Source organism: Magnolia sinica, chromosome 18, assembly GCF_029962835.1.
Source record: "Magnolia sinica isolate HGM2019 chromosome 18, MsV1, whole genome shotgun sequence".
In the NCBI taxonomy this organism is placed as follows: Eukaryota; Viridiplantae; Streptophyta; class Magnoliopsida; order Magnoliales; family Magnoliaceae; genus Magnolia; species Magnolia sinica.
In genome coordinates, this window is record NC_080590.1 from 31,743,080 (window position 1) to 31,763,707 (window position 20,628).

A 20,628-nucleotide genomic window follows, 5' to 3' on the forward strand; every position below is an offset into this window, starting at 1 on the left:
TTTCATCCAGAACCTCAAGCAAATAAAGAAGAACTGCTAGGAAGCCCTCAAGTGTCAGGCCAGAAAGGTCCTTAAATTCTTCTTGATGCCCATCAGAAGTTAGAAGTCCAAAATTTCATGATTTATAAAACATGAGCGCCTCCAACATCCTACACAATTTATTTTATTTTAAAAAAAAACCGTCATGCCAAGCATAAAATTTCTTAGTGCCTGTGGATCAACCATAATGCTTTGCCAGAGTATCAAAGCTTTTCTCTTATATCAAATGGAGATTTTCAATTTTGTGTGGATAGGGCAGTAGAATTCCTAATAAAAAATACATAGGCTTGACACTTAAAGTTAATTTTCAGTCATTTAACAGGCTATGCATAGAAATTAGTAATTGTGAAGTCACTGCTAATGAATAGAATCCAACACAAGCCCAAAGTAATGTCCTAAACAATCATGGATTCAGTAGTAGGAGTATCATGCTCAAAGCATCAGATTTAATAAAATAGTCACCAATTCAAGCTACAAGAGCATTCTAGTTAAGCAGAAGAACAATTTTGTCAAGGACACCTCTGCTTGTGAGCCAGTCATGGTTTATTGCTAGTCCACTGTCAACAGGTTTGTATGGTTAGTGAAGCAGATATATGTCAGAATGACCTTCCCAATTAGCTGCCTGATCTGTGGCCATGAAAGGAATGCAAAAAAGGAAGTCAATGATCCACATTCAAAGTTCCAATCATTGTGGTTCTTGTATCCTGGACCATTCATCTCAATTCCCACCTGTACTATCCATATTCACCAACCATAAAACCGCATTTACAATGATGAGGGCACTCAACCAAGACCATTTCATGCAGGAAAATGTCAAAGCTTCCGAGGATTTTCAAGGAGAAGGAGAAAGATGAACAAACAAACATTTTCTAAGAACAAAACTTCATATCTATCTCATCCACATGTCCCAAGCATACAGTTTCAAATGTCTGACTCAAGAGTCATGTCCCTCACATAGAAATCGGGCCCTTTATTTCTTTGTTTGTTTTTAGAAACCAATTTTATCAATCATAAAATAAAATACCATGGATATTTAGGAAAAAAGGAACACAAGTCTCCACTCAGAATTTTGATTTCATACAAAGAACTACGAAAAAGACATGGAAGCCACTACCAAAAAAATGACCAAAGGCTACGGACTATACTAGTTTTTGGCTACGGATATTAACCGTAGCTAATTTTCTATGGCTTAAAACCGTAGCTAAAAAGTAACAATTTTAATCATTCAATTAGCTTGGGACAGCCCAATAAGGGACTCTATGAGGCCCATTAAAATGTGTGTACTCCATCTAATACGTCTATCCATTTTGAAAGAGAATGTTAGGGCAAGAGTCTAAAAAAGAAGTAGATCGAATGCTCAAGTGGACCACATGGTAGGAAACAGTGGAGATTAATACCTACTATTGATTGATGGTGTGGTTTAAGTCAACCTTCAATTTGCCTAGATGTTTGGGTTATTCCCTATAAAAAAAATTACAAAATTAATGGATGGAGTGGATATATCAAATGCATCACGATGGACCCCACAAAGCTCTTGACAAGACCGTCCGTCCAGCACCGTCAGACATGCTACAAAGGATGGTGTAATGGCTACGGTCCAGAGGGATTTTAGCTATGGTCTAAAACCGTAGCAAGACCGTAGCAGCTAAAAATGCGAAATTCGCATTGCCTTTTTCTTTTCCCCTCTCACGGAATGTTTCATTTCCCTCCACACCGTACTAAAAACCCCATTCTCCCCCTCTCTCTCCTCTCTCTAGGTCTCCCACGCCCCTTTTCTCTCTCTATTTCTCAATCTCCTGCTTCCCTCTGACATCCCTCTCTCTCCCTCGATCTCCCGCGCCCCTTTTTCTAATCTCTCTCTCTCTCTCTCTCTCTCTCTCTCTCTCTCTCTCGTTTGCTTCTTATTTATAGTGATCTAGTCAGATCTGATATTTTGTCTTCCATCTCTTTCTTTCCTTTTGTTTGATCTGATCATCTCTATATTTTGCTTTTTTTTAGCTTTAGATTTTAGGTGAAAATGGGGCTCACGTTTACAAAGCTGTTTAGCCATCTGTTTGTAAAGAAGATGAGGATTTGATGGTCGGTCATGATGCCGCTAGTAAAACAACCATCCTTTACAAGCTTAAGCTTGGAGAGATCGTCACCACCATTCCCACAATTGGTATCGGATCTCACCCCTGTCTCACTCAATCTTGGATGCTGGATGGTTTTTGTTCTCTTTTTTAAACCTAGATTGTGTTATTTTGCATGTTTTTGGTGATTGATTGATGTCTGATCTGGTTTTCATGCTTTTGGACTCAATTAGATCCTTTCTCTATCTATAGAATCGAACCAGGGTTGTTGAAGCATGTATGTTTCTAGATCTATTCATCTATTTGTATAGTTAGGTTTCCTAGCTTGATTCTATTGGAAACAAAGCTGTTTCAGTTTTTTCTTATTATCAATATATTTCTATTTTCTATTATGTGTGTGCATCTTGAGTTTTTTTTTTCTTTTTTAACTTTGATAGGGGTTTCAATGATGCCATCAATGGATTCCATGATGATGGTTGGTTAGTGTTGGATTCAGATGGAGTCGAAGATGTAATAATTGCAATTAATTCAACTAAGAATATGGGCACCCATGTCACTAATGCAAATGCTCTCCCACTGCCTGAAGCCTCCATGTTACTCCAGGTAAGCTCTAAGCTTATTACAACATTTTTCTTTGCCCTCCTTTTTCAAATGATAGTGCTTTGTCATCAATTCCATCACATAGTTAATAGTTAATGTTGTTTTCAATTCTTATCTATATTAGCTTATATGAGTTGATCTATCAGGGCATTTTGCTTTGTGATGGTACTGGCTATGACATATTTACATAGTTTTCAATAAATTGAGAAAATTCAGCTCTTGAGATGTGCACCTTGGATTTGAAATCCTCCTATTGTGTTAGGCATACTGGATTTGAAATCCTCATGTTGTGTTAGGCACCCTGGATTCAGAATCCATAGTATAGTTACTGAGGTTTGAATTTAATTACTAAATCAACTTTAACAACTCTAATCATTGAACATATGTAATGTTTCACGTGTTTTCTAAGCAACCATTGTTTAAATTAAATCCAACTGTTACAATGCTACGAAGGTTCTTTCTTGACCCAAACCCAAAGACCCAACCTGAGTTTGGGTCAGGTTGTCAAGTTCCTCGAGCTGGAAAATGCCAACCTGATTTGAATTTTGGTTGGGTTCAGGTTGAGCAAATTTGGGTCGGGCTAGGTATTTGATTTTTTTTTCCCTTCCTTTGTTTCTAGGGTTAGTGTTTTATATGTTTTCCTTTTTTGAAAATGGAATCCGTGTACCAGAGATGGTTACGTGGATGAAGAATGGTTCATCTGAAAATGCACATCATTTTGAGTTGGTTTAGTTACATTTCGTTCCCATATGTGAATGCATCCATGTTTTGTAGTTGAAGAGCTATTTGTAAAAAGAATCTCATCTACAAGGATAGTGAAGCTGTCCATCACCACTTATACAACGGTTAGCCATTTTCATTTTCTCCTTCGGTTGATTTTTTTTCTAATGTACTTCATCTATTTGATCTTGACTAGGGTTTAACAATATCTATGCAATTGCAAAATTCTAACAGGAAAATGCTGTAAATTTGTTGATAATGAAGCTCGCATGTTCAAACTCCGCAGTCTATACATGAAAGAGTTGGCAATGCTCTGGTAATTGGCTCCCCAAAGTTGGCTACCTGTTTAGCAGATTTTGGGTTTTTGAGTGCTTAGAGCAAGCCCCACTTGCACCAGCATATCATCAACATAATTTGAAATTTGTAAGTTGCTCATGCCCTATTTGGATGTGAAATTTAAGTTTAATCAAAGGTGAAATTAATTATATAAAAAAAGAGGTTGCCCTCATATTGCAGTTACGTTTCTTTTATGCCTAATTTGATAAGTAAAGCCATTGTGCTTTTTGGGTCCTAATTGAAGAAAAATGCCAATTTGGTTTTTATTTTTTGTTTCTTTTCCTGATTTACTAGACCAGTAATTGCAATTGAATTCAAACTTGTATCAAAATGCGATTGTAGTTTTTGGGCCCTCATCGAAGAAACCCACCATGTACCAAAAACTAGGGCTTCAACATTGAGCTAAAATTCGATGACAATATATTCTATCAAGATGAAGAGCTTATACATGTTCTTCAAACAATCTTGCTGGTAACTTTTTAAAATCATAGATTTTTTTATTGGACATTGTCAAATACATGAATTTCTTAAATGGGCATCTGTTTATTCTCATTTTGAGGAATTTTGAGATTTGTGGTAGGATGATGCGCAGGGGATTTTTGACAATATAGCTAGGCTGCTTGATAGATCATGCTTCAGCTCATTTCTCTCTCTTAAACTTCTCCCATTCCCATTACTTCGTTATCATTTTTTCTAAAGTCCACATGCTTTCTGGTTTCATCACACATCTTATGCTAACTGTTCTGTTTCTTTAATATCTTAACATTTTTCCTAGATTATGTTAATTGTTCATTTAAACACTGCTAGGATAGAGAGTGTTGTCAATGCTGAATGTTCGATGGATGATCACAACCATGACCATCATCATCATCACCGTGATCATGAAGAACATGACCATAAACAGAAGTCAGTATATGCTCTTTAATCCTTTGCATTTTGGTTGAAAAGAAGATGCTTCTCTCCTCATTGTATATTGATGACACTGCGAACTGATGTTGGGTTGTTCTTCTTTTAATGGGTATATTTCATATTTCTCATTTGTAGTTTCAGTCACAAAATCAAATGTTGGGTTGTTCTTCTTTTGATGAAAAAATATGAGAATTTTATAGATTTTCTTTTTCTTTTCTTTATTGTTCTTCTTCCTTTTCTTTTTTTTTTTTTCTGTAAAGCTTGTTGGTCCTAATGAGATTTCTAAGCATCATGGCCATTTCGTTTGGATGCTCGGCTTCAGGAGAGTGTCTGCAAATTGCTGATATTGGAGAACTATATAATGTTGCTACAACCTTCTCCTGTGTTGTGACTATTGCACCTTCAGCAATGGAGAATATGTGAAATTTGGGTTAGGTGAATTAGAGCAATGGTGTGTGCAAGACAGATATATATTCTAATACTCCACACCGTGGAGCCCTGTTCATCCTTATGCAGGTTCATTTGGTAGAGTAGGAGCCCTGCTCATCCTTATGCAGGTTCATTTGGTAGAGTAGGAGCCCTGCTCATCCTTATGCAGGTTCATTTGGTAGAGCAGGTTTGCAACTTCTGAGCTTTCCATCAAGTGGGATGCACTGTTTAGATCTTTTGGCCTAGAAATTAGGCCACTTCATACCTCAGGTGGGTCATAACATACAATACAAATGCATGGTTGGAAAATTTGTTTCAACAGAATAGCCTGAAACTTTTAAGCCAGAAGATTGAAACAATGTAGTCCCTGATAAGGGTTGGGTCATGAACTTTCTTCATTGAAGTCAATCATGTGATCCTATTGAATGCAGATGGAGAAAGACACTTCACCCTTCTGGGAAAAGGGTAGGGAGATGGACTGTGGATGAAGACAAGCACTTGAAAAAAGCTATGATGCTTTTCGGGCAGAAAAACTGGATGAAAATTGCTCAGTTTGTCCCTGGCCGAACTCAAGTTCAATATAGAGAGAGGTATTTCAAAATAATTTCCTAAAAATTTAACCAAACCAATTGCTTAAAACCATTAGTTACTATTCTGCCCCTATCTTGGGTATTTAGATTCTCTCTTTCTTATTGGTAGTAGCTGAGCATTTTAAAGTACTATTCTAATGCCACAAATAGTCAAAAGGGAGGCACATGCATAAAAAACAAGGGTTGTAGGATTCATTCATTCATATATATATATATATATATATATATATATATATATATATATATAAAAGAACGAACCATTGATTTGACTAAATTGCAGAGTCTTGACTGTGGTGACAGGTGGGTCAACACTCTAGATTCGTCTTTAAATATGGAACCATGGACTGAAGAAGAGGACTCTAAACTGAAAGCAGCAATCGCTAAACATGGACATTGCTGGTCTAAGATAGCAGCATTGGTGCCTCCGCGTACTGATAATCAATGCAGGAGGTATGGGCTTTTGCCTTCTTTGAGCATGGTTATTAACAAATGTTCTGCTCATGTTTTCATGTCCTGCTCAAAATGACATCATGTGTAAGTAATGTAACACTTAAAAACAAGGATGCATTTGGATGCTCTAGTGAAATGAACCGCAATGATACAAAGTCGAGGAGGAAACGACAAATGTGGGGCTAAAACCGCTCCCTTCATAATGAGGGAGTAGCCCCAACCTTAACATTTGGTCATTTCAATTCCAACTGGAGACGCATAAAATTGCAGGTTTAGTCATCATTATGTATTATATTAAGTTTCTTATTTTTTGTCATGTTTCAGGGATCGAGAGGGAGATTGGAGCACTGCAGCTAGAAGTATGTTAAGAACTTGGAATTGAATTTTGATACAATGTCATGCATTCCTAGGATACTTTTAGATCTGATTAGATTTAATTTAAGCTATCATCATGCAAGAGAAAAATCTTGTTGCTAAAATAAAGAAGACTGCCAAAACTGGAAATGAAGTAGGTTTTTGTTTATTTTTGCTTGATTAGCAGATTGTGTTTCTCCTTTCCTAGGAGGTGAGGAGTGTCCATCATTGAATCCATTGTCAATGGTTATGAAGTACTTCCCTTGTTTCAAATGAAGGATTACTAACTATATTTTTGTTTCATTTTCAGGCTGCAACTAAAATTTTTGCCCGTCAACTTATCAGGCTTAGGCAACAAATTGCTAATTTACAAGGTAGTCGAGCTCAGATGCGAGGTATAGCAACTCACACATAGGTGAACCAACACTACCTCATTCAGTGGGTTTGCTATCAGATTGACTCCTTTTTTTTCTTTTCTTTTTTTTCGTGGATGTGATTGTTGCTTGAATTGTTTTATTTAATCCATTGCAGGCAATGCATGCCAATACTTTAGTTGCTAATGGCATGAAAGGTGCAAATAAGGTGATGGAAGCCATGAACAAGGTCTGGAAACTACACGCACATTAATTGAAGGCTACTGTTAGATCTCTTCAATATTCCGCGCTTTATGACTCCAAAGAAATTACCTTTGTTTCAATGGACATGTCTAGTGGATATTTCGTTGGTGTCTATGCTTCAGTTACCATAAAGATCTGGTCTAAAATTGTAACTCCATCTGGTTTTTCTCGTGTCTCCTTTTTCCTTGCACCTGACTAAACTATCTAGAACTTATTTTCAGCAAATGGCACTTGCAAAGCAAATGAAGGTGATTCAAGAATTTCAGAAGCAATCAACACAATGGATATGACGGTAAGATATTATCTTTTATTTCAATTGTGAAATACTGTGGTGTTGTTACTGACAAATGAAAATGTCAAAGTCCCATGGAAGTTTATTCTACTGTTTTGTAGCTGTTACCATTCATTGGGTTACATTCATGTGTGAGTGGAGTCTCTAAAAAGCATGTGCGGGTGGAGTTGTCTTCCCCGCTTGCCAGTTCATTTAATTGCCTTTGCACAAGATAACCAAACTGAAGCTCCATGTCTGTAATTTCCTTTCGCTGAAGAATTTCTCTTTCATATTGTTAATAACTTCGATTTTTGAATTCCATGTTTCTGTGGCTAAGCCATCCTTCATATCTTTGTTGCTTGCATGGGCTTCTGTTAAATATTTCCTGCATTTTCTCCTTGCCTCAAGAGGCGAGCATTTAAAAAAATCTTTTAGGCATTTTTCATGTATGCATGCATCTTCTGGTGGTAACCTGTTCCATTAACCAATAGAAAAATGATTTTTTATGAGTAATTTAGGCAAGCCAAATTGCAAATTGCACCAGGGCATCAAACCTTAGGCTATTGGCCAGAATTTCTTACATTTATGTTGATTCATTTTGGCTGCTTCTTTGTAAATCTGTAGAGCATCTATTACTCATCTTAAATCTTAACTAATAACATTTACTCTCTCTCTCTCTCTCTCAAAAAAAAAAAAAAAAACATTCTGTCAAAGAGGAACAGCATTATTGCATCAAGGAACCACGGATCCCAAAAACAAATATATGCTCTTGATACTCTCATAAACAAGATAATTGCAAAGCCAACAACATCTCTACCCACATGGTTAAGTGAAATATCTAACTCGGTTGAGGAACATAAAAAATTAAGGCCCTGCTGCCTTCAGTTGACCTTCAATGACTTGCTCATAAAATGTTATTTTCACAGTTTTAGAGACATCTTTGTCATGATAGAGGAAAATGTAATGTTTGTTTGGTTTGTGAAGTTACAAGATTTACCTATTTTCCATTCCTATATGCAGAGTGAGATGATGTCAGAATCGCTTGACAATGTCTTAGACGATGATGAGGTCGAAGAGGAAACTGAGGAACTGACTAACCAGGTAAACTTTGCCTTTATTTAATACTAGAATCTGCTCTATGGAGCTAACCATGTCATGAGAGTTTTAGAAGTAGAGGATGGGATTAGTAGTTTTAATTAGTACACTGCATGCATTAACAATTTATTCATTGTTGTCTTTAGATATTCTGTCAGTAATTTCATGCTTTGCTGGCCCCAAATATCTGGGACAGGCTACAATGATAATCTCTAACTTATGGAATATTTTAGTGGATGGAGTTGCTGCTAATAGGTTTCCATGGTGTGTTATGGGGATCTTCAATGCCATACTATATGAGAAGCAAAAGGTCCATCAATCAATCTGTTTCTTGTTACTGGATTTCAGGAAATCATTTTTGATTGTGACTTCCTGAATATTGGAGATTCAAAGCACCCATTCACATGGAATAACAATCGCAAGCAAACTAGTTTTGTTGCAGGATGGTTGGATTAAACTCTTGTAGATTTAGAATGGGTAAGAAGAAGCATTGTTTTCTTCACCATCTAGACAGAGTTGCATATGATCATTCTCTATTTTTGCCCAATGGCAGTAGATCCTTCAACTGGAAAAGATCTCCATTTAAATTTGAAAAAACAATGTAGATTTATCCATCCATCTTTCTTAGATGTGGTTATGGATTATGCTAACTCATTTTGGATATAATTGCATCGTTATAGACAACACATAGTTTAGGACCCTATACAAGAAAACTCATTGTGCATACTTGTTTTTTGTAATGTTTTCAAGAGTGTATAATCATTGAAAAATTCCATCATACTTTCTGAATGTTTCCTTCAGACTGATACATTCCCCAATACATGTGATATTTCTCATGCGATACTGATGAGTTTTTAAATCCCAACAGTGCAATACATGCGTCAATACTGATATTTTAAATCACTACTGCAAACTTTTGTAGTGGAAAGTGACTCTAAAGTGCCTTTTTCTTGGCAAAGCATGTGCATATGGAACCTCAGTTTCTTGGTTTTGTGTTTTATTAAATTTGAAGCTTGCCTCAATGTTAAACATTGGCTGAGTTTAGATAAAATAGTTGATCTATTCTGTTTTTGCAAATTTAGTTGGTATTGTTATACCTATATTAGTTGGTATTTTGAATAGTTGAATGTTTATTTTGTCTTTGGCTGTTGCAGATTTTGCTTGTTCAGAAATGAGAAGATCAGTGTATGCTCTTGGGTACTGTCTTTCTTTTTTTATGTCATCTCGTCATCGTCTTTCTCTATAATTTATTTCTTCAGTTTCGAGGCATAGCTTTTTCATATGACTACACTATTTGTATGATGAAATTGATTTTGAGCCATGTGCAGTAAGCTTCGGATCAAAGCAAAGTTGAGAATAGGGTGTTAGTTGATGGCAAAGTAATAACCAGTAGAGGCACATCCATGGAGTTCTCGCTTGCGATTGTTGAGAAGCTATTTGCTGCGAGAAGGCATTGGATCTTGCAGTCGATGAGAACTTTAAATAGACATATAACTATTATGTTGGCATTGTAATTTTGTGAATGAATTAAAATGAATGATTGTATTTGATTGAATGAATGAATGATTGTGTTTGATTGAATGCTTTATCCATGAAGTATTTATCTATATTAGCTTATATGAGTTGATCTATCAGGGCATGTACTACAATGGTAAGAGATGCCATTATTATATTTTCTTTAATTATTTTATTTTAAAAATAGGTACTAGCTACGGCTATTAATCATAGCCCTTTATCTAGAAACCATAGCTGTTGCTAATTTCAGCCTATTGCTACGGTTCTCGCACTACTTTTAGCTACAAATATAATCTGTAGCTATATATACTTTAGAGCTACAGAAAGTATTGCTACGGATTTAATCCGTAGCTATTGTTTCTATGGCTACGGTACCAATTGCACGGTCGTGCTACGGATTCTAACCGTAGCCATAGTTCTTTAGCTACGGTTTTTATCCGTAGCCTTATACTAGTTTTCTGGTAGTGAGCACTCAAAAGCTTCGTGTTTCATAATGATAATAATAAAATCTCATATGCCTCAATAATCAGTAAGTAAGGATACAGAGCATAAAAAAATCAATTGAAAAAAAAGAGGATATTTATAGCAAGATCATCAAGATTTACAAGGACATACAAAAAAGTACAAAATCATAATCATAAAACGATCATATTCCTTGAAAAACCTTTAAAAGCTCAAATGATATCAATTACCAGATGAAACAATTCCTCAATCCATAAATGAGAGAACTGCAAAAGTGGAATAAATCAAAATAAATATACGCTTCACTCATCAGGAATTACAAACAGAACGCCATACCTTCCAAGAAATCCTTCAAATTCTCCAGAAAATTGAAATCCATTCATAGCTCACAATAAAAATGCTCCAAAGCGAGGTATCCTAACATGAAATCCGAATAAACTAAAATTTAAAATTCATTGAAACACAAACAAAAAATATTGAGATTTCTGAAGACTTACCTGAGTAAACATCAACGAAACTGCATCCACTTCCTTTGCAGCAAAAGGCAGAAGCCTCTCTGTCTCTCGTTCTTAGCTGCTTTTGCAGGCCTCCAAATTTCAGATCGTCAAAACCTCTGATGTAGATTTCGTCCAGTGGTCTGTAAGGTTATTGAAATAGGGAGGAACTCAAATTCTGCGCTTGCGGTTTTAGTGGATTTCGGAATTCAAAAGGATGGTGTGCAGAGGGTGCTTGGAATGCCTCTTGAAGCTTCTGAATTTCCTGCTTGCAGTTAGCGGATTGGCAATGGTGGGTTACGGGATCTACTTGTTGGTCGAATGGAAGAAGTATTCTGAAGTCAATCCAGTCTTGCCCGTGGGTGCAGAGGATCTTGAATTTATAACTCTCGGTCAGCCGATGCTCCTGGTCGCATCTCTATTAACGAGTATTCTCGACAAGTTTCCGAAAGGTTGGTTCATTTACTTATTTATCAGCGTTGGAGTTATTCTCTTTGTCATATCTTGTTTTGGTTGTATTGGAGCAGTAACTAGGAATGGATGCTACCTGAGCTATTATTCTGTACTGGTGATCTTGTTGATCTTAGCAGGGCTAGGATGTGCAGCTTTCATATTCTTTGACCACAGCTGGAAAGAGACAATTCCAATTGACAAAACTGGAGATTTTGACATGATCTACAGTTTCTTGGAGAAGAACTAGAAAATAGCTAAATGGGTCACTCTAGGAGCTGTAATTTTGGAGGCATTAACATTCTTGTTAGCTTTTATTGTAAGGGCAACCAATAGGCCAGCAGACTATGACAGTGATGATGAGCACAGTGCCCCAAGGCGCAACGTCCGTCACCCATTGATAAACAGGCAAGGTGCTCCAATGACTGGGGTGCCAGTAGCTGGGGGCTTAGATCAGCGTCCAAGTAGGAACTACGCGTGGAGTACACGGATGAGGGAAGAGTACAGGCTCGATACCTCCGAATTCACATACAACCCACAGAGTCAAACAAGTATCAACAGGGAGCCGCACCACCGACAGAAGAAAAGAGGCGATGCATCATAATGTGAAATAGTGGCGTTGAAATTCTTGAGAGTGGATTTTATTGACATTGGTGTGCATTCTGATCTTCTCCTGAATTCTTATCTTTTCCCACTGTTTGGGTTGTGTAGAATTAGACAATTTTAAGAAGCTTCCACCTTTAATTTTATGGAAAAAAAATGAAACTGCATTATTTCTTCAAAAAATCTCTGGATTGGACTGTAGAGTAGCATTGATTTCACGACATCGAGATTTCTCTGTTCTATATATTGATTTTCCTGGAAAAACGAGAACAATCACTTCAAAGCAAAGTAAGAAACAAAAAAGAGCAAAATTCTACAACAAATTCAAACAAAAGGCAGGAAAACTAATCTGAAGCTTCGGATTCATGAAAATCTCAATGAAATTACTTCAAACAGGTCATTAAAACCGCTCCTTTTCAAATCTAAACCTTTTTCTATGGAGAATCTCTCGATCTTAGGGCCAAAGAGCATGCATTTTCACATGGGAACATCTTGAAGTCTGTCTATACTGAGATCTTCTTCTTCTCCTCCTTCTTATTCTCCTTCTTACGGCGAAAGGGGGTTTTGAAGATTGAGAGATGGGTTTTGGGAGGTCTGTTGTGCACAGGAGAAAAGGGCGGATTGAGATGGAGAGGCTGAGCTGGAGCGAGAGATCGATAGAGGGTGAGGGAGATGGAGAGGCTGAGTGCGAGAGAGAGATTGAGAGATGGGTTTTGGGAGCTTTGCTGCACATGGGAGAAAAGGGCAGACTGATTTTGGATTTGGGAGGGTGCGTTTAGTTTTAGGAGGGGCGCGTGACGGACGACCCATAAATCATTTGGGTTTTAGGACCGTGGGGCCCACCGTGATGTATTTTATTTATCCACTCTGTCCACTAATTTTAAAATATTATTTTAAGTATTGATGTAAAAAATGAGTTAGATCAAAGCTGTAAGAAGACCACATAACATATTAACCATAAAAATTTAATTTTTATTATTTCTTATGGTGTGGTCCACTTAGACCTTTAATCTACATAATTTTTGGGCTCATCAACTAAAATTGTATATCAAAATTGATGGGCGGCTTAGATCAAAAAAATATATTCCAATGGGCCCCATGGGGCCCCATAAGCATCACCAATATCTAATAAGGTTCCGGTGAAGATGTAGGTTTTAGCTATAGATCAATTATGTTTTAGCTACGGATTAAATCCGTAGTATAATTGCTATGGATTTAATCCGTACCCAAAAACTTTCAAAGTCCAAGCCCTTTGCTCGATTTCTTGGTAGTGTGTTAGATGTCTTCAATCCCCACATGAAAAAGGAGTTTAATTGATGGAAGATCATAGTCAAGCAATCGAGAGCACCCCAAATTATATATATTACTCTCTAGATAGTTTTGAATAATCTCGATCAATCGATCTGTTGGGTCAATCGATCGATAATATTAAGAAATATTTGTAAATTCTGTGTACACTTTTGAGAATGCTCGAGTGATCAAACATATGGTGCTCAATCGATCGAGGACTGTTCGATTGATGTCAACATCAATCGAATAGTCCTCGATCGATCGATAGTTAGATCGTCATCACATGTGATTTTGCATAATTGCATGATTAGTTTCCTATTATGGGTGTTATGCTATATATATATATATATAGGTATATATATATATATATATATATATATATATATATATATATATATATATATATATATATATATATAGGTATAATCGTGAGATTAGGGTGTTCTAATTGGGGCTGAAATGTTTCTAGGGTTTAGAAATGAGAAAATGAAGGTTTTCTGAATTGTAAGTAATTTTGTCTCTTGTATTTATCATTTTAATAGAGATCCTTGTCACTTTGTGCCATCATTTTTCTCCCACAAGGATTTTTTACCTAAAATTTGTGCGCAATAGTAGCACAGTGTCACACACGTGTGTGCACACAGCAGCATGGAGGCAACGCCCCATGTGCACACGACAACACGCTAGTAGGAGCATGCCATTATGCTAGTGCACGCATAGTAAAATGCCAGCAACAACACTACAACATGCCAGCAGTAGCACGTCATGTGCTCAGCAACACGCTAGCACAGGCAACTTGGGCGAGCAAAGGTGCTCGGGCGCTGGGCGCTAGGCGATAGTGTCGGTAGCGTGGGGAGCAACGTGTTTGAGTGTCGTACTTGGATGATGGGCACGGGCTCTAATGCTAGGGTGGCGGGCAAGGATGTTATGATTGGGCGGCAAGCAAGGACACCGTGCTAAGGTAGCGAGACTTGGGTGGCGGGTGTGGACGTCGTGCTATGACTACGAGCATGGGCACCGACGTCCAAGGGTGTCATGCACTCAAGGTGATAGGCGCATGCATTGTGCTAGTGTGGTCCCTTTAGATGCCATGCTATGGACATGGGTTAGGGGCGGGCACTGGCGTGCGTTGGCTACGGGTGGAGTCATGCATGGACCACAGGTAAGGCATCGTCGAAGAAAGTCTCCTCCATTACTTACTATGCAAGTGTGCGAGTGCACTAAATGCACAAAGTGCGCCAGGGGTCAACGCTAATGTAACCCGCTGGCTCGCCGACGAGTGCGCGCATGTGTTTCAGTGGGCGTTGGGGGCCGACAAAGTTATTGAACAAGAATAGTATAGGTTTTGGTACGTTGGTGGTCACAAGATTTAAGTCGATGGTGGTGGTGCATAGAAGACTCACCTGTGCCCACCCCGAGCCATGCGTGACCACACGATGGCACGGAATGGGCATGTTGTAACATCCCGAAATTTTCATAGCCTGAGTATATACTCATACCTGAGAACTCCAGGTGTTAATAATGTAAAAATTGGATGCTTTAAAATTACACCTTGTTTTTTTTTTTAAAATAAAATAAATCACATCCAGTTACATTCACGAAGGTAACCATCCACGAGAATAACATTAACTGTATTTATTATTACATTTAAGTAAAAAGAGCTTAACTAATTTTCTAATGTCCTCTCAATGGGAGCTTATTAAATTATCTTAAAGTAAGCAACGGAAAAATAAATAAAAGCAAATTATGCGATATTCTTATTCGCTATTCGAACATATCTTCCACAAAATGGTCATTGTCCATATTTTCAACCTGTAATTTACCTGCAACATTTGTATGGTTAGAGAGGGTTAACACCCTACTCGTAGTGGTGGTTGTCATTTAAAGTTTACAATGATTCAAGTGATTCATAAGAATAACAGAAGGGTTCCGATACATCTCATATTCCACAAATACAAGTGGTATTGGTATGCACAAATATTCTATATGAAATGCATGCCTAGCAAAGTATATGTGGTCCATTACACTCAGCGATCATTACAATGTGGAAAGTAGTTTAAAGATATCTGGCTTGCCCCGCATCCCATACTACAGAGATTCATCGACATGTCCAATGTTAATGTGGATTTATGCGAACATCTTAAGGTGACATAACAACGTGATTGGAAGATTTACGTGACACGATTTGTTCATGAAGCGACTATTTACGACATCTAATCCCGATAAGTGATGTAACATGCATGACGATTTACTTACATTGATTGTGCACCACTTATCAACCCATGAGATTACGTGACAACTAAGAGAGCTCCTACCCAAAATGCATTACATCCACGATATTATATTAATCGCTAAAAGTAGAATTTCCAACATAATACTTGCGTGCAAGGTAATAATGTAGTGATTGGAATTATATAATTAGAATTTATATGGTAAAGATGAACAACAATAAACTTGAAACATTTAATAATAAGATAATCAAATCAATTTCATCACAAAATTTAAAGGAAAAACCATCGCATCTTACATCGAAGCTCCATCTTATGTCGTTAGAACTTGGTGTATGCACTTTTGGTTCAACTTTAACTATAAATTACCAAAATTATATGATTAGGGTTTAATCTAAGGTTTCATCTTTCATCTACATTTATGTTAAACAAATTATCATTCTAAATTAGAAATTTAACATAAGTTGTTATGAAAGGAGGCGAATTACTTTGATCAGCACCTATAATTCAACCCGACAAAACAAGTCGAGTGAATACTTTTGTGAAGTCGACTTTATTTAACTCGTCTCGAAGAAAAATCACAAACGTTCGTTCTTCCACATATTATCAACTTGGAATTGGAACCTAACATATACTGAAGATTGAGAAACGAATGGGGCAACTCACCTCAGCGATGTTGTGGAAGTGTGACTCGAATATGAATTGTTTGGTGACTCAGTGAGTCACTGATCAACATGCACAACATTGCTTCTCTCTCTCTCTCTCCAATTCATTGTTTCTCCCTGAGTTTCTGTCTCCCTTTGTCTTTTTTTCTGTCCTTTGTTAGGGCTGGTCGGATTACTTTGATAGGCCCTGGCTTTTGTTGGGATTGGCACTATTTCCAGCGCCTAACCTCCTATCTCTCTCTCTCTCTCTCTCTCTCTCTCTCTCTCTCTCTCTCTCTCTCTCTCTCTCTCTCTCTACTGTGTTGGAAGTCTAAAGAGGAGGTGTTTATATAAAGTTTTCTGGACCCAGTTTTCGTATTGGAGGGAGCTTCCAACTCCAACTACCACAGTCATGTGGATTTCTCCTCATGCACATAACATGAGTGACCCCATCAGGAGCTCGGTTATTGGTGCTGACTCATGGCACATCATCTATGCTTTCATCTTCTATGGACGATCCTCCATATACATGGGCCATGTTCGATTGGACAAGATCTAAGATCATGCCCGAACACGTCCTATGCTGCTGCCGTTTGTTGGCTAAGAACGTGTACTGTCTATAATGGAAAATCTTTGGCCACGCATTATCCTTTTCTCTGGTGATCCCAGATGGTTTGAATGCTCATTTAGAAGCTGGTGGATGTGATAAATCAGAGATTGGGGGTCTACTGATCGATGGTTTGCATCGGTGAAGCTTCCGTATGTTGAGGTTGCATTTTTCAGAATGGTGGTGGAGTGTCGTGCTTCTAAGCTCCTACTAATTCTATCAGGGGCGTTGGAACTTCCTCCTTTGAGGTTGAAACAATTTAGATAAGTGGGGAGTTTTCTAAATGGAAGTTCTTATGGTGAGATTTCTGCACGCGTAGTTCATCTGGATTCTAATACCGCGAGCGGGGAGGTGACGACTTTGGTTTGGCTACTGGATCAGGTGGGGTCCACTTGGGATGTTCTTTAGGGAAATTTGTTCCTTCCATTAGCAAGAGAATGTCGTATTAGGCCATGGGCCAAAAGATGGAGTAAATCCAAGTCTTTGGTGGGCCACAACACATTTGATAAGCAGATGCTTCCTAATGGTTAAACCTTCCCAAAACCACGTAACTCTGTTAGGTGATTAATTGTGGCATTAGATGGGGCCCATATAAATGTTTCTTTTAAGGATCCACTCCGTCTATTTGGTTTGTTACACCATTTTAGGACACGAGGTCAAAAATGAAGTAGTTCCGTCATTCAGGTGGACCGCATGGTCTGACCAAGTAGCGAAAACACACACCGTTAAAACCTCAATTACAAATCTCGTCCAATAGTGCCATGCATGTGGTATTAGCTTATTTACAATTCTACCCCTTTTGTTCAAACTTCCCCATCTGTAATTCACTACTTCACCATCCAAATGTGATGAGATTTGACGGGTGATCTTTATTTTTCACACTCTTTTCATCACCCAGTTTGACCCTTGATCGCCTCCATATGACCCAAATGTATTTCTAATGAATAATACCGCTCCAGGGTTTACACTGATGCTTTTATATATCTAATAGGGAAGTTGCCGGTAGTCGTGGTATATACCATATGATCTTCGAACTGGGTAGTTTATTATTATATTTGGACGACCCGTTTTGCCAATCCAAATATAATGGACGGTCAGATGACATGCTAAAAATATGAAAACTTGATGGTTAATACCTTGATCATACATGTAGGTGGGTGTTTGGTCAGTTTTGTAAACGGGTGAACACAAGTGGGTTATTGGGGTGATCAAGAGGTAGAGTGTGGGTACCGTTGGATTCGAGTGACTTGTTCACTTGTTTTAATTCCTCATATTGTAATTCTAATGGTGAGTTAAGCATATTCATAGGTGATGAATAAGATGAACGGATCAGAATCTCAATCAGATGCGTGTACGAACGGATGTAGAGATCAAGTAGCTAGTTTATTATAATCGGGTGGTCTAAAATCAAAGTAGACAGTCATATGTTTCTATCTAGTAGTGAATATTTGATTGAGTGGTTGGTTATGATGTACAAGTAAGGGTACTTAGATATATGATGGTCTTGTCTTAAAATCAACAGCCGGATGACTTGATATAGGGATGAAGATTATTCCCAACAGATAGATTCATGTTGGAGAATAGATGTAAGGTTATGATAGCTAAATTGGTATTGTACACATGTATATACTAAGTTAAACTTCATGGTAACACTCGAGAACTTTCATTACTCAGGTATTGAAAAGTTTGGGGTGTTACACATGCAATGAAATTCCAATATTAGGTAGAAGGAAAATTAATGATTTTCAAAAAGAGTGTTTTTCTTTGTGCCAAAAACATGAACCTTACCAGGGCTGCTCGTATCCAAAGAGAGCCGGAGATAGCTAAATCAGTAAATAGTATTACTTACTTGGGGGGTCACAATATTAGCAGGTAGAAGGAAAAATAATGATTTTCATAAACTGGTTGATAGAGTGGACAGTCGAATCAACGGTTGGCAAGCCTGATGTCTCTCAATGGCAAGGAGAGTCACTTTGGTAAAACATGTGCTGGCAAGTGTCCCAGTGCACACTTTGGCTGCTACTCATATCCCTTCTGGGGTTTTGAAAGCACTGGAAAGTTCGTTTACTGATTTTCTGTGGTGATGGATGGATGGCAAAAAAAAGCTGCATTGGAAGTCTTTGAAGCATATTATAGCCCCAAAATGGGAGGGGGGGCTTGACATCAGGAGCTTGTTTGATGTCATGTCAGCATTCCATTTGAAAATGGCTTGGGAAGTAAAGTTTAGTACTCAAAAAGGGTTGCGGTGTTTGTTCGTGCAATCCAGGTACTCCCAAGACCTCCAGGTCGAGGGCCCTCTTTAACCGTCCTCCTCTTTCTCTCTGTTGTGGAAAAGGATCAGAGACCTCTTCTTGGTTCTAAAAATCCACATGCAATGGCAAATTGATGAGGGTAATCAAAACTTATGGAAAGCGAATTGGACCGATTTGGGTCCTTTGGAAAACAGGGTGACCTGCAATATCGGGTCTCCTCTTCAGAACCTTAGAATCAAGGATTTTCTAAGCAAATTTGGCCCACTCCCACCTTTGGCTATTCTTACTGTTCTGTCCTAGCAGGATACGACTACATCTTCCATGGAGGGCTTTATTTATCTAATGGCCCATATCTTCCTATCTGGCCTAGAAATCCTTCAGGTGCCTTCTCTGTTGCATCTCCTTGGGACGTCAGTAGGACGCGCAGGCCTGGCACATCCTGGGGATCCAAAATCTGGAATGCCAAAATCCCCTCGAAGATATCTTTGCTTGTTTGGAGAATTCTCAAGAGAGCACTTCCGGTTGATGCAAGGGTTCTATCTTGTGGCGTTCACCTCACTTCTCGCTGCTGCTGCTGCACTAACGACCCAATCTAGGGACGGAGACATGCGATTGAGACTCTTCTCCACTTTTTCATTCAGAGCAGGATGGCGACTGCTGTTTGGTCCCATTTCGCTTTAATTTTCGACGTGCACATGACCCCTTTACCCTCAGTTGAGAGCTGCTTGACCCACTGGTGGGACTCCCACTCAGGGAATGGGCCGTCTGCCCCTTTTAAGAAGCTTATGCCTTGTTTTATCCTATGGGAACTTTGGAAGAGCAGGAATGTGGCAAAATACGAAGGGGTGTTGATGAAGGAAGGGGTGCTCATCCCACGCATCTGTGGCTGGGTTGGTTTCATTGTCAATAGATGGGGTGTTCCACACTCTCGGACTGAAACGGCGAGTAGGGTTCTTGGGGCCATGGGTATTTCAGTGCAATCCCAGCCTAGACGTCTAACCCAAGTGGTGATTTGGAGGAAACCCCCACCGGGCTAGTTCAAATTGAACATTGATGGATCTTCCAGGGGAAATTCAGGCGCGGCTGGGGGAGGAGGAGTTTGTAGGGGTGAGAAAAGTGACTTCCTCTTCAGTTTTTACACTAGGTATGACGTCGCCTCGAACACACGGGAGGAGCATCGGGTCATACATGATGGCCTTCAGCATTGTCTTCGTATGGGATACTCCAATATTTTAGTAGAATCTGACTCGCTTCTGGTCGTGAACTCCCTCTCGGGTCACGCTATTCCAGGTTGGAAATGGAAGTGTTGGATCGACAAAATCAAGAACATCACCATGGCAAAAAATGTAAAGTTTGTTCATATCTTTAGAGAAGGAAACGGGCCGGCGAATGTCTTGGCCAAATTGGGGAGTGAAAGTCAAAGGTCAGCTTTGTTTTTAGACCATGCTGACCTCCCGCCGATTGCTAGGGGCCTCCTTTTCCTTAACAGGTTGAATTTAGGCATAGTGAAGAGGGGGACCTAGATTCTGGGGTCTCCCTTTTACTAGTTTCTCTTTTTCTTTTCTTTTCCTAATGATAGGCTTTCCTCTTCTTTTGTCTGG

General features: G+C 38.6%; 2 protein-coding genes and 1 pseudogene across 5 annotated transcripts; all 3 read left to right on the top strand.

Annotated features, from left to right (window-relative positions):
- The first annotated feature begins 5,538 nt into the window (after positions 1-5,538).
- LOC131232793 (transcriptional regulator ATEG_03638-like) lies at positions 5,539-6,551 on the top strand. Its single transcript, XM_058229276.1, has 3 exons — positions 5,539-5,695; positions 5,996-6,145; positions 6,470-6,551. The coding sequence occupies exons 1-3, from the start codon at positions 5,616-5,618 to the stop codon at positions 6,525-6,527; spliced, it is 288 nt and encodes a 95-aa protein (XP_058085259.1). The 5' UTR covers positions 5,539-5,615; the 3' UTR covers positions 6,528-6,551.
- Positions 6,552-6,595: 44 nt separating this feature from the next.
- On the top strand, positions 6,596-10,063 carry LOC131232792 (vacuolar protein sorting-associated protein 2 homolog 2-like). Of its 4 annotated transcripts, XM_058229274.1 has the most exons (7): positions 6,596-6,653; positions 6,810-6,894; positions 7,031-7,102; positions 7,338-7,364; positions 8,408-8,488; positions 9,637-9,684; positions 9,815-10,063. In XM_058229274.1, exons 1-6 carry the CDS (start codon positions 6,649-6,651, stop codon positions 9,655-9,657), a joined length of 291 nt encoding a protein of 96 aa, XP_058085257.1. In that variant the 5' UTR covers positions 6,596-6,648; the 3' UTR covers positions 9,658-9,684; positions 9,815-10,063. The 4 variants fall into 4 exon arrangements, 1 of the variants encoding a protein (XP_058085257.1); XR_009164935.1 differs by lacking the exon at positions 9,815-10,063 and having other exon boundaries at positions 6,601-6,653; positions 6,810-6,914; positions 7,338-7,408; positions 9,637-9,664; XR_009164934.1 differs by lacking the exons at positions 9,637-9,684; positions 9,815-10,063 and having other exon boundaries at positions 6,601-6,653; positions 6,810-6,914; positions 7,338-7,408; positions 8,408-8,809.
- Positions 10,064-10,987: 924 nt separating this feature from the next.
- Positions 10,988-12,168, top strand: LOC131232791 (tobamovirus multiplication protein 2A-like; annotated as a pseudogene).
- The last annotated feature ends 8,460 nt before the right edge of the window (positions 12,169-20,628 follow it).

Excerpts from the sequence above, each read along its gene's own strand:
- LOC131232793 (XM_058229276.1), top strand. The coding sequence starts at position 5,616 with ATGATGCTTTTCGGGCAGAAAAACTGGATGAAAATTGCTCAGTTTGTC. Across the intron at positions 5,696-5,995 it reads CAAGTTCAATATAGAGAGAG|GTGGGTCAACACTCTAGATT; the intron begins GTATTTCAAAAT and ends CTGTGGTGACAG. Across the intron at positions 6,146-6,469 it reads ACTGATAATCAATGCAGGAG|GGATCGAGAGGGAGATTGGA; the intron begins GTATGGGCTTTT and ends GTCATGTTTCAG.
- LOC131232792 (XM_058229274.1), top strand. Across the intron at positions 6,895-7,030 it reads TAGTCGAGCTCAGATGCGAG|GCAATGCATGCCAATACTTT; the intron begins GTATAGCAACTC and ends AATCCATTGCAG. Across the intron at positions 7,365-8,407 it reads CACTTGCAAAGCAAATGAAG|AGTGAGATGATGTCAGAATC; the intron begins GTGATTCAAGAA and ends TCCTATATGCAG.